Source organism: Canis aureus, chromosome 1 (assembly GCF_053574225.1).
Source record: "Canis aureus isolate CA01 chromosome 1, VMU_Caureus_v.1.0, whole genome shotgun sequence".
In the NCBI taxonomy this organism is placed as follows: domain Eukaryota; kingdom Metazoa; phylum Chordata; class Mammalia; order Carnivora; family Canidae; genus Canis; species Canis aureus.
The window spans coordinates 106,803,056-106,816,542 of record NC_135611.1 but is presented as its reverse complement, the minus strand read 5'-3'; the positions used below and the strand labels follow the sequence as shown (position 1 = coordinate 106,816,542).

Sequence of the window (13,487 nt, the reverse complement as noted above, 5' to 3'; positions counted from 1 at the left end):
AGAAGGTTGCAGGCTATGCTAGCACTGACCTCTAGGCTGACCAGAGGCTCTGTGCCCCACCTTCCAGGAACCACATTGGGTGAGGATGGCTGGAGCCAACCTGTCAGCCCCCACAGGCCAGCCCTCCACCGCTGCACTCAACTGGTCCCTGCCCCAGCCCCATTGACTGCTCTTGCTTGTGAGCCCGGTAGCCTGGTGGTTAGATTGCTGGAGTCCTGATGGCTGCTCCTTTACTACCTCTGTGACTTGGGGTGAATTTTAGACCTCTGGGGGCCTGCTCCCCCATCTGTGCAATGAGGATGATAAAATCTACTTCCTAGGATTAGTGAGAGGATTAAATGCCTTTTCACACATTAGGAGCTCAGTGCCGGAGAGCTCCTGGCATCTGCTGAGTGCACCATCCCTGTCTGTGCCTGCCACTTTCCTTCTCTTCCTCCTCCACACTTGGGCTCATGCTGTCCCCTCCTGGAACACCATCCCAGCCTCTGCACCTGCTCAGGGCACTAATCACTCAAGGCTCTCTAAAAGAAAGCTTTTCTCCTTGCTAAGGCCTTCTAACCATCCCTGCCCTGTGAGACCTCTTCCTCCCTGATGCCTGCCCCATTCACTCACATATGTGACCATCCGTCCACTCACCCTAACCTGTCCCCTTCCTCCTGCCCTTCCCCTTATCTCCTTCCATTCGTCCACCTAGGAGTTGCCTTCTTAGGCCTCCTGGGCCAAGCCCTGCCCTGTTGGTTGAGTCTGGCCTGTTCCCTACCTCTGTACCCTCACCCCCAGCCCAGATAAGCATTTGAACCCGGGTGCAGATAACTGCCTGGGGAGGGAGGTAAGAGCACCCCAGCTTTGCCTAAGGCAGTGGATGGGCAGGGTTAGGTGAAGACTCAGTCCAGGTCAATGGCTCCTTTGCAGGGAGGGTCTCTGGTCCTCTGCCCCTCTCTGTTCCCCCCACTTTTACTTAGCTCCCACCTCCATCAGGAGCACAAAGCACCCCAGTCCTGCTCTCTTGTCTTCCATGCTTCCCTCTCTGCACCCAGCTCTACAAACATCTGGTTCACTGTGCCTACAGCAGGGCCTGGCACACAGTAGTTGCTCAGTGAATGAAGCAGGGCTGTGAACTGGGTGCTTGCAGACAAGCCAGGGCCAGGCAGACATAGGAGGGACAGGTGGTGGCAGGGACAGGGACTCATGGTCTCAGGGCAGCCCCAGCTTGGAGCCTGCTTCCATGTGGGAAGGAGACTCACTTCTGGGCATCATAGTTGTGAGGATTGAACTAACAATATGTGTGACCCGTGAGGAAGGGTACCTGGTGCCAGGCAGGTGCAGAATGTGGCTATGGCCATTCAACGTCAAGGTGTGTTTTCAGAAGGGCTGGAGGGGCAGGATGGGTGAAGTCTGGGCCCAGTGGTGGGCCTGGGGAAGGAACAGACTAGCCTGGGAAGGGTCTTCACTGCAAGGGGAGCACTGGCTGTTTTAAAGTCCAGGGGTGACATGGTGGCTCTCAGTGGGGGGACAGCTGGGGGCCGGAGGCCAGGAGGGAGCTGGGGTGAGTATCCTGATGAGCAAGGACAAGGCTGGAGCAGGGCCTGGTTGCGTGAACAGAGTCATGACTCACTTACAGTGTTGTGATTGTATCCGAAGGGCTACATAGAGCCCAGACACCTACGAATTAGGATCTATCAGGAATAGTGTTGAAAAAAGTCCAGTTCTGCAGCCAGGCTGCCTGGGCTAAGTCCCAGTTCCCCTCCTGACGGTGGCCTCTTGCCCAAGGGCCTTCCTCTCCTGCATCACACTCTCCTCAGCCTGTGACATGGGGTACAAACAGGGCTGTCGTGGAGCTTGGAGCATGGCTGGGGGCCACACACATCCCCCTACTCCCACCCTCCTGGGTGAGAGGAGGGCTCAGAGAAGTGATTAATGGATGGATAGACATGGCTCTTCTGTCTCTCATGTCTCATCTACTCCACTGAAACATGGGGACTGCCACCTGTCCCTCTCCTGGGGCTGTCATGAGGCTCGGAGGACACATGGCTCTGCAAGATGGCAAGACGTTCTCTAAGTTGTTAATTTAATAGTTGCGTCTTGGGCCAGTGGTGACTTGACAAGTGTGCAAAGTAAATTGGAGTACCACGGGGATCGGGGGGCCTTGACCTGGCTAGGGTTTCAAGGAAGGTGCCTCTGAGGCTGAGACATTGCCCTGAGTCAAGAAAGAGCAGGGTGACTGTGACAGAGGTCTCACTGTCAACACTCACTAGAGCTGCTCAGCAGCAGGCCACTCTCCAGGGTCCCCTGCTAAGTCCTCATGATCAAGTATATATACACTGCCTCATGTGATGCTGCATCCCCAGGGCATCTGAGAGCGCCTAGCACACAGTGGCACTCAGTACATGCTTGTCCGAGAAATGAAGGCATTTAATTTTCCAGCAGCTCTATGTTATTATCCCCATTTCACTGATGACAAAACTGAGGCCCAGACAGTTTCAATAACATGTCTCAGGAAGAGTTATAAGTCAAACCTCAACTGTCCCCCACAATCATAAGTGCTAGTGCTAAGCAGATGAAGGGGAGAGTGGAAGAGCATTCTAGAAAGAGAGAACGTCAAGCGTTGAAGGTGCTGAGCCAAGTGAGAGTGGAAGGGGTCAGTGTGAGGGCCCAGAGGTGCAGGAGGCCAGAGGCCGGTGGAGTCTTGTCCTGGAAAGTTCTCAGTGAGGCTCCATCGGGGAAGGTAACAGGTGGAACAGCTGGGGAACTGAGCTCTGATGGCATCGGGCTCCACCACCTGTGACATGTGGCATGTGCTATCCTTTCTGGAGTTAGATCACTGACAGTCCCAGGGGTGTGTGGTCAGGCCTGAGACCGAGGCACCCTGGGCACCACTCGTGTTCCAGCCCACAGCACAAACAGGAAGGAATCCCACTCTGCTTGCTTCGGCTCAGAAAGATTCTAAATCTAAAGTCGGGCCAAGGAAAAGCCCCAAACTGGAAACAATCCAAATGCCCATCAGTAGGAAATGGATGAAGACATCGTGATAACTTCATCGGACAGGATAACATCCAACAAAAAAGGGGCAAAAAGGGAAGCACTGTGGCTATACGACAAGGGATTCTGTGTGTGAGGCTCAAAAGTGAGAAACCTGGGGAGGGGCTGTCTCATTGTATTTCCGTGAAATGGGGAAGTAATCCTGTCCTCATGGGGATAAAGAGGTCCAAGTGGTGGAGGGGGAAGCACCCCCAACTCCCCCGGCTCAGGGTAAATGCTCTGCAAATTTCTCTTTCTATTCCCTTTCTTTCTCTGGGGGCAGGAGAGCAAATCGCAGTACAGACTTTTGTCTTCAGTTTGCAGAACATTTCGTACATATTAAGTATAACTTTCCCGTGATTGCAAAAAGTACTAGGTACCCTCACTGAAGAAAATTTAGATGCCAGAGAAAGTGAAAAGAAGAAATTCTTCCATAACACTAGTGCAAACAGAAAGGCAGTACTAACATTTCGGGGTGGTCCCTGAGTTTATTTTTGCTTTTGGTGCAGTTTTTAAAACAAGTGGGACGTCCTACTTGCATCCTTTGAAAGCTCCGTATCATAGTCTAAGCATTTCCCTGTGTCATTTGATATTCTTCGAAACTATGTTTTAAGTAGACATATGACATTCCATTGAAAGAGTGCACAATTCGCTTCAATGATGCTTCCACCCTCTGGCCCTTGGGGCATCCTTTGACCTCACTCTCTGAAACACCTCCAAGCACTTCTTTCAGGTGGGTGGGTTGGTTTCTTAGGACAGAAGCACATTCTCCTTGTCAAGAGCCCACATGACCCTGGGCAGCTCTCTGGAAGCTCCATGGCTTGGTGTACTTTGTGAGGTTAAGTATATATATGCATGACCTCTGACCCGGCGATTCGCCCTGGTGTATATGTCAAAGATGTTATCACACAGCTCCTAAAGGGGTCCCCAGAGAGAATTTGTGGTGGAGGTAGCTCCAGGCCTCCTTGGGGTCTGTCCTGACTCAGAGGTGGGGGACAGGAAGTAGGGGGCACCCATCAAGGACAATTCTGCAGCAGAGTAGACACACTCCCAACACACACCAACACACACACACACACACACACACATCCCAATGTGGATGGCTCTTAAAAACCCAGGCTGAGTGAAAACAGTGAGACAAAGAAAGCCATCTATAATGCAGCTTCATTTACATAAATTAAAAATACATGCACACAAAGCAACAATAAGCATTTTGCAAGAACACACACAAGCAGAAAGATCCACAGTAAACACATTAGGATGGCTGGCTCTGGGGAGGAGGGGAACAGATTCAGGACCAGGGTACAAGGCAGTGAAGGAGGGAGATAGAGCGAGGCCTCATGGAGGAGGAGCAGGCTGAGCCAAGGAGATGGAGGAGTAGGCCTGTCCTAGGCGGCTGTGTGAGGGCCATGGCAGGTGGCCTGAATGGCCTCAGGGCTGTGCGGTAGAGGGAAAGGGAGTCTCCAGGCCTCTGCCTAGAAGGTATCTCTGCAGGCTCTGGGCTTGCACACCCTTGTCCCATCTCAGAAACAATTTGGGGGGCCATAGAAAATTGCAGACAGTTAAAAATCATTTTGCTCATGAAGGGCATTAAAACAACCACTTCCACCACAGGCTGTCCCTGTCGTGTTCCAGAATGGTGTTTTAACCCTCCCCAAAGATGGATGCCACTGTTCTAGAGAGGCTGTTGCAGGCACTCAGGGCACTTGGAGTGTCTCTAGCCCCCTGCACTCCCTGTGCCCGGGCTCCTAGGGAAGGTGAAGGGAACTCAGGGCTGCCCCTGGTTCTCACAGGCACTGCAGGGATCCCTCCTTCTGTGCACGTGTGCGCGTGCGCGCGTGCACCCCACGCTTCCACACACACACACAATGCTAAGTCCCCAAGGTGGGAGTTCAGGAGCTGGCCTCCCTTCCCTAGACAAATATCTGCTGAACATCGACTGTGCACCAGGCTCTGTTCCATGTGCTGAGTGTACAGTGGGGAGGGGGGTGAGGTCCCCATCCCCATGGGAATGACCATCTGTGTGGAGCAAGTGACCACAGATAGGACAGGGGAGGCTCTCAGATCCCCAGAACTCAGGCCATTTCTATGTGGCTTTGGTGTCTGTGCATACCCATGTGTGAAAGCATGTGTGTATGTGTGTATATGTGTGTGTGCGTGTACATATATACACTCCCACGCAAGTTTGGGGGAAGGGGAAGTACCAGCCATTGTGAGGGAGGACAGCACTCAAATGAGCAGGACACCCAGCACTTGTAAGGCAGCGCCTCTCTGATCTTCCCTCTGACCCTGAGATTCTACTTCTAGGAATTTATCCCATCGGCAGAATCCGGAAAGTTCCAAGAATGTGCACCAGGGATGTTGACCGCAGTGTTGTTTCTATCAGTTAAAACCTTGGAAAGAAGGGACCTAGTGAAGTAACAGGAAGGTCTATGCGCTGGGATCCTGGGATCATTAACACTGACATTTTAGACGAATGTTAGTGCCAGGGAGAAAGATGTTTGTGTTACCCTCTCAGGTGTCTAAAGGCAGCTGCCAACCGGTATAAAATGATGTGATTTAATTTTTTTTTTCCAAATGTAAAAAAAAAAAAAAAAGCCAGAAATGTGTTGACCAGTGCTGCCCACGGGGCACACACCGAGGGCCTGCGTGGAGAGGATGGGAATGGAAAGACACCAGGTACTAATGGGAGTCACTTGTTTGTCAAATTCCTCTTGGCTTTTGTCCTTGTGTTTTAACTTAGGTGTATTTTCTAGTTTTTCTAAATTAATTTGCATTCATTTTGTAATAAATAATTTAAACAGCCATTTACATGGGCACAGAGAAGAGCCAGGAAGGCTTTAAAATAAAATATAAACAGGAGTTATTTATATCTAGGTGGTGGGACTAGGGATGACTTTTTTTCATTTTTTTATTTGGATAATTAAAATGGTACTTCGTCAAGCTCCCCTGATGGCTCCCTTGGCAGCACCCCTCCCCCTGCCACCAGCAAGGTGTCCCTGAGGGAGACCAGTTCCACTGAAAGTTCACAAGTGTGCACTCTTGTGGACAGGACACTCTCCGCCCTGGGGGAACAGGCAGTTTGGGGGCTCGGTGGCTTCTGGGGTAGGGGTACAAGCACACACAAAAGTGGGTGTTTCACAGTGCACTTGACACATGGCTATAGCAGACCTGCACATGACTTATAAATAAGTTCACCTACGTCCATGGGGCTCCTGTGGACATCCTGACACGGATGTGGATCAAAAGTCTGGAGGCCAGGGGACTGGGAGACGGGGTGACAGACACACAAGCAAACAGGCCCAAGCAAAGGGGCCAGCTCAGACCTAAAACCTGGGAGTCATCCTCTCTTCCCTCTTCCCACACCCACTCTACTGGAAAATCCTGTTGTCTCTACCTTCAAAACAGACCCAGAATCTGCCCACTTCTCACCACCTCCACTGCAACCAGCCTGGTCCCAGCCGAGCTCCCAGCATTTCTCTCCCTGAACTCTGCACCAACAGAGAAACAGCAGATCTGGGATTCAGACCTAGGCCCCCTGGTGCTGGATCCATGTGCTCTTTAGGCCTCTCACATCTCAGCCAGAGAAACCACATCAGGAGCCTGTCTGCCCTCTACTCAGAGCTTCCCCTGGTTCCTGTCTCATTCAGAGAAGAGCCCAAGTCTTTCCCATGACCATGAGGCCCTACAGGATCTGCCACTCTGCCCTCACCTCTCATCCTCTCCCCTGGCTCCCTCTGTTCCAGTCACACCAGCCCTGTTGATGTTCCTCCCACACACCAGGCAGGCTCCCACCCCAGGGCCTTTGCACTTGCGGTCCTCCCTACCTGGAATGCCCTTCCACAAGACTCCACCTTTATCGCTCAAATGTCACCTTCTCCATGAGGCCATCCTCACCTCATATCTTTAAAGCTGCAGCCAACCACCCCTCCTCCTGCACCCACCATCCCCTTCCCCCATCTGTTCCCTTTCCCCACAGCCCTCCGCATCCTGAACACATGCCATTTACTTATCATGCCTATGTCTAGAATGCAGGTGGGGGGAGGGTGCAGGGCTGGTTGTCCTAGAGTACTGCTCCCTACCAAGAAGCCAACCAGGAGATATTTAACAAACACAAGTGTCCAGGGCAAGGGCACGGATGTCTGGAAGGGGAAGCTGTGGGCCCAGATTGGAAGGTGGTGAAGGGAGTCTCACCTGCGGGACTCAAGGGCGTATTCAGGCAGAAGTGTAGCCTGAAGAACTGCTCAGCCCTGGGAGGGCACCTGGTGTCAACTTTGAGGCTGGCAGGCTGAGCTGAGCCATATAGAATTTGAGACACAATAAAGACACAATAAAGAGCCTGGACTTCATTCCAGAGTCCAAAAACCTTCAGAGGGTTCTAGGCAGAGGTAAGCACCCCTCAGTGGCCACTGGGAGGCTCGATTGGGCATGCGGGTAGGAGCTGGCAGGGCTGGGGAAGTGTTGCTGGGGTTGCCATTATGAGTCTATGGGTGGAGCCTCATGCAGAGCTCAGCAAATGTTTGCTGGACTGAATTGTTCACTGAACTCCCCAAAGAGAAAACGGGCCAGTTCTATCGAGGATACACTGCCGTGGCTTTGGGCTGCTGGTGGGGTGGGCTCAGTAGCCCCAGAGCACAGATGTACCTCCTGACGCTCTAACGTCTCCCTTTCTGGTAATGTGCCATCCCATTTGTTCATGGTTTATTCCCTTCTGCAAGGTAAGCCACCCAGGAGCAGGGAAGGGTCCTGCCCATCCTGGTCATGACCTAACACAGGGCTGGGCACAGAGCTGGCGCTGGTACCACGTATTGATCGCCACAGGAGTAAAATAAAGGATGGAGAGGGACAGACAGTGTCCAGAGAACAAAGGTGTGTACGGGGAGAATGAAGTGAGGGTGTTGGCCCCCTTCTGGGAGTCAGGGGCAGGTCAGCTTAAACCAGTGCTTGAGAATGTAGGGTGGACTCCAGGCACACTGGGAGGCGGGCCTGGAGCCAGAGGGGGCAGGGATGGGGCAATGGGACAAGGTCCCTTGTCTCTGGACCCTAGCTCTGGCTTGGGTCCTTGCCCTGTAGCCACCCAGGACGGCCTTCTTGACTTTGGCAGCCCCCTTGGCACTGTGCCCCTAAAAGATCCTCCCTCTCCCTGGGTGGCGCAGCGGTTTGGCGCCTGCCTTTGGCCCAGGGCACGATCCTGGAGACCCGGGATCGAATCCCACGTCAGGCTCCCGGTGCATGGAGCCTGCTTCTCCCTCTGCCTATGTCTCTGCCTCTCTCTCTCTCTCTCTGTGTGACTATCATAAATAAATGAAAAAAAAAAAAAAAAAAAAGATCCTCCCTCTTCTGCAGAGGGGAACCCATTCCCAGGACAGTGAGATGGGAGACACTGACCCCTTCCCCTTCCAGGGACAGACCAGGAAGTGCCATGGAGAAGGAAAATGTTAGCTCCCAGGGGCCTGGGACATCACACAGGAGCCCTCTCCTCTCTTGGCTTTATGCGCCAGGGTTCGGAGAGGCTTGCATGGTGTGGGGCACTGACCACATGCCTTTAAAATGGTGGATCTCAACTAGGGCAATCCCTCTGTTTTCCCAAATATCTAGCAACATCTGGAGACATTTTGGAAAGTGGGGGAAGGTGCTACTAGGATCTAGTGGCCAGGGATGCTGCTCAACATCCTACAGCACTTAGGATGGCCCTCACAACCAGAGACAATCAGGCCCCAAATGCCAATAGAATAGAAGAGAGACCCTGCTTTAAAAAAGCACTTCTGCCCTCACAGCATCGTATATAGTCCACCTTAGTCACAGTCTCAATTAATCAGGTGGCAAGTGTCCGATTGGAGCACCAGCCATGTGTTGACATGGGACTAGGCACGTGGGAGTGCTGAGATCTCCAAATGTCACACCACCTCTGGGCACATGAGCTCCGCACTGCACAGCAGATTAGTGCTTGCCAGGTGACAAAAGATTATAAGTCCCTGACAAGTATGAAACCCATCAGCCCTCATCCAGTCCCTTGAGGCAGGTCCTCTGTCATCCCCATTTTTCAGATGAAGAAACAGAGGCACAGAGTCATGCCCTCACAAGCCCAAGGCCCTGCAGTGGGTGTAGCCTTGCAGAGCACACAGATGCCTTGTGCGAGTGAGTCGGGGGCCAGGTCAAGGGCTTGCCTGTCCTGAGCTGTGGAAGGCAGGCAGGTGGTCCTTCCCAGAGGCCCAACAGGCTGGCACAAGACAGGGAGCCTCGCTGGAGAAAACCCAGACAGGCTGAGATCAAGTTAATAGGATGAAAACAGAACCTCATAAGTACCAAAGGGACGGCCATGAAGAGCTGGAGGGAACACCCAAAGCTCAAGCAGGAGGAACCCAGCCACCACCTGTGCATTACCACTACTCCCCACCTGTGTGCCCCCCCACCCCCACTGGCTGCCGGCCCAGCTCACCTGGATGCCATTCTCCTGCAGGTTCAGGTACCGCGTGTTGACAGGGATGCTGGCTGGGACCTCAGCCAGCTCTCTCCGCGTGCAGATCACTCGGCTGGCCTGGTTGCTACAGGAGCAGGCCGCAGGACAGGAGGTGGCCGGCGGGGAGCCCCCTCCGGCTGCCAACGTCATGGCCACGCCGCCCCCGCCGGCTCCCAGGGGTGGGGAGAAGAGCCAGAGGAAGAGCAGGGCCCCATGGGGCCAGGACATCCTACCGGGCGGCAGTGGGGGGCACGGGGAGCTGCGGGCGCACGCCATCCTCAATGTTCATGCTCCGCGTGGGCGCCGGGGGGCTGTTGTGGGGAGAGAGAGGGAGAGGCTCAGTGAGGGACAGGGACCCTGTGTGGCACCCCGGCTTCCCCACCCCCAGGCAGCTCTCTGCCACCGATGCTGCCATCACCACCCTGCTCTGCTCAGGACCCAAAGCACGGGGCTCCCTCAGCCCCATGGAGGGACAACCCACCACTGAAGGAGGCAGAGAGAGGGGCTAGCCCTGCCCTCCTGCACTGTCTCATGTCATTCCTGACCCAAAGATTATACCTATTTCGCAGAACTGACAATGGAGGCAGAGGTGGGGTGGGGAGAGAAAGGCTGCCCAAGGCACTTGGCCAGGAATGGAGAAGTCAGTCAGATTTAAAACTTAGTTCTCTGCATGGTTTCAGAAAGGTAGAGAAAGAGAGATGGAGGGAGAAGAAGAGAGACAAACAGACGAAGGGACAGAGGAAGGGTGGCATGCCAGGTTGCCAGGTCGGGAAGTCTGGCGGGGTAGGGGGTGAGGGGAGGGGGCGTCGCCGCCTGGACTCTGGCTTCCCTCACAGGTCCATCCAGGTCCCCTCACTGCCTGTAGGACCTCCTGTCCCCTCACCCAGCTCCCTGCCTGCCCAGGAGTGATTGCAAGAGGCAAGTTTCCCAGCGGCACCAAACACCCTCCACTGGAGGCCCAGCCACAGGCTGCTCTTCAGACTGTGGTCACCCCTCTGGCCCAGCCAGCCACGGGCCTCACAGCAGCCAGAGATCTGAGTTAGACTCAAAGGAGGAACTTGAAGAAGGTAGGGTGCCAGACAAGGTGACTGTGGAGGTAAGGTATGGGCAGGAGAGGCTAGGAGGCATCGCGTGGGCGGGAGGGAGCAGACTGGAGAAGACAAGGGTGGGGAGGTGGCCAAGGGGGGTCTGGGATGGCCACACCCTCAGCCCCCACCCCCACTGGCCCTGGGATTGCAGGTGCCCGTGTGGAAGGCAGGTCTGGTGGGTTCGAGCCAGCCGCTGGCTGCCTGCCGGGTTGGTGCTGGGCAGCTGAAGGGGAAGGGGCTGGGGCAGAGCTCTGGGTGGCGAGTGGGCGGGGTGGGGTTAGGATCCTACCAAAGAGGACCCGCGGACCATCACAACAATGGCAAGAGCTACAATAATAGCTCCTGCGTTAGGGTGAGCCCTTTCTCGGCCCCAGACTCTGCACACACTGTGTTCTCATTTAAGCCTCACAGAAACCGGGAAGCTGTTGGGACGCCCAATCTACAAACAGGACACTGAGGCTCTAGGAGGGGGGCAGCTCATTCCATCGCGCACAGAACTGGCCAGGTGGTGGCAGAGGGGGACTGTGGCCCTGTCTCCCTTCCACGCAGCATCTCAAGTACATACGCAAGTGTACCCACATCAGCAGGCTCTGCTCCAGCTCCAACTCGAGTTCCCCACTAGTGATGGGGAGAGGGAGGTGGTCTGCACACACATGCACAGCCACATCAGTGACACGGGCACACTGTCAGGCCCACTGACAGCAGACTCTCAGACCCACAGACACAGGGCCACCCCCCTACCTGCCCAGTGCGCGAGTACATGTGCGTCCCTGTGAGCGTGCGCGTGCTAGCATACACACACACACACACACACACACTCACTTCCTCCTCCTGCAGTGTTCAAGATCATTTTAACTCAGATAAAAATGTGTGTGCGTAGTCTGTGTGCCTGAATGCATGTGTGAGAGCCAGAGCTGGAGACAGGGAGACAGAGAGACACAGGGACAGAGGGACAGAGGGAAGAGGGGGGGAGGGGTGGATTCCGAGTCTGTATCCTGGACTCATTTTTCTCCAAGGGGAGCTGGGGGGGGGGGGCATGTGCGTCTCTATCTGCGAGTCATGTGAGCACAGTGGGGTCTTTGCTTCCCAAGTGCAACGGGGAGGTCTATGCTGGTCTTCATCCTGCACCCACCATTCCCTTCCCACCTCCTAAGGCTGGAGATGACCCAGCCCACACCTTTCAAGCCTGGGGAGCCGGTGCTGCTCAAGGGGGACAGAAATTGCAGCTGAGGGACCCACAGGCCAGGATGCCCGCAGCAGCCACCCGAGGTTGAGGCCGGCTGCCGCGTCTCTCCCTCTGCATCTGTCACCATCTCTCCAGCAGCCAGCCTCCATCCCTCCCCCCGCATCCCAGCTTCTGCAGCGGCTGGGCCTCCCGCCCCTTCCCTCCTTGCCCTCAGCCATCTCCGTCCTTGTCCCCCACCCCACAGTGAGGGACACTCACCCCAGTGGCTCCGCTTCCGCTGGGCCTCTCCCTGGGCCCCAGGCCCCCCCCTCCACATGCCTCCAGCCGGCGGCGGCGGGGGGGCTCTGTCTCCCCAGTTCTCCAGGGCTTCCTTCGAGGTTGTGCTGGGGGGGGCGCAGGGGCTTCTTGGGTCTCCCCGCGCCCCCCCCCCTCGCCGGTCGCCCTTCCCACCCCGGGAAGGCCCGGCTAGGCCACTGCAGCGGTCTCCTCCTCCCCTCCCTGCTGGCCTCCTCCAATCTCCTACCCCCACCCCCACCTCTACCTCCACTCTCCCCCAACCACCAGCCTCTCTTCTCTCCCTCACGGCCCTCCGGACCCCTCCTCCTCTCTGCCAGTCCCCTGGCCTTGTCCCTGTCCACCTCCTTGGCCCCAGCCCCCCCTTGCAGGCTCCCCCTCACTGTCTCGCCTCCCTCGGGAAGACCAGGCCCCCTCGCTCCTTCTCCTCCATCTCCTCCTCACTCTGGCTCTGTCCCCATCACCCTCTCGGTGGCTGGGGAGCCCGTCTTGGTCAGATTCTCTGTCTGTCTGTCCGTCTGCCTTGGTCTCTCCCGGCCAGGCTCTGTCTCTCTCTTTCTCCGCGATTACAATTTCTAGTCACACGGCAGTGCAGAGCCAAGCTGTGCCTCAGCTCCCTCCCTCCCCACCTCCTCCCTCCTTCTTTCTCTCCTTCTGAACGGGGAGGGCGCCTCTCCTCCCTCTTCAGCACCCCCTTCCGTGCACCGAGAGGCCTCCCCCTCCCCCGCTAATCAAAGGCTCCGTTATCTAATTAACCCATTGGTTCTGGGCGGCAGGGGAAGGTCGGGGGAAGCGGGGGAGGAAGGTTGATGGCTGGGCTGCCCTGGGAGGGGGGGTGTGGGCTGTGCCAAGCCCGGCCTCGGCCTCGAGCCTCGTGGCACAGACTCCGCTGCACAACGGGCTGGGCCGCTGCTGACCCCACCCCCCCACACCGCGGGCCACAACCACCCCTCCTGCACCTGTCCCCCAGCCCAAGGGCAGACTACTGAGCACAGTCTCCCCGCAGGAGCTACCTTCAGGACCCCAGAAGCTCCCAAATCCCCTCACCATACCACACAGCCCTTTACTCCCACCCCCACCACTGATATACCAGCGAACCTGAGCCAACAACATCGTCACCCAGTCCTTCAGCCAAGGGCCAGCCCCCATTCATGCCACAAAGAAACCCAGCCCCAGATGCAGCCCTCTCCCCTGGACCTTAGCCAGATCCGGATGGCCGCCTCCCGGTACACTTCTGCAAAATGGGCAGGGCAGCGTGTTCATTTACTGGATTCATTCATCTGCCCATCTACCCCGCCCCCCCCCCCCAAAGATTTTCTGAGTCCCTACTACGTGCAGACACTGGTGTAGATGCTGACAAACGCTACCTCCACACTCAAAACCTGGACATCCACAGGCTACAGAAGACAAGTAGCTACAGTAGAGCACATGGATCAAGTGC

General features: G+C 55.8%; 1 protein-coding gene and 1 long non-coding RNA gene across 7 annotated transcripts in view; one reads left to right on the top strand and one right to left on the bottom strand.

Moving 5' to 3' along the window:
• Nucleotides 1-13,487, top strand: part of LOC144281323 (uncharacterized) — a 56,164-nt gene that overhangs the window by 1,067 nt on the left and 41,610 nt on the right. The gene's annotated exons all lie outside the window — the stretch shown is intronic.
• Nucleotides 1-13,487, bottom strand: part of LRRC4B (leucine rich repeat containing 4B) — a 61,725-nt gene that overhangs the window by 12,101 nt on the left and 36,137 nt on the right. For 2 of the 4 annotated variants that reach the window (XM_077844227.1, XM_077844223.1), the window contains exon 2: nucleotides 9,458-9,789. In XM_077844227.1, the coding sequence (XP_077700353.1) occupies nucleotides 9,458-9,754 (297 nt within the window). In that variant the 5' untranslated portion in view covers nucleotides 9,755-9,789. Of the gene's footprint in view, nucleotides 1-9,457; nucleotides 9,790-12,010; nucleotides 12,136-12,490; nucleotides 12,677-13,487 lie in introns of those variants that run through there. The other 2 variants (XM_077844203.1, XM_077844213.1) reach the window with 2 other exon arrangements.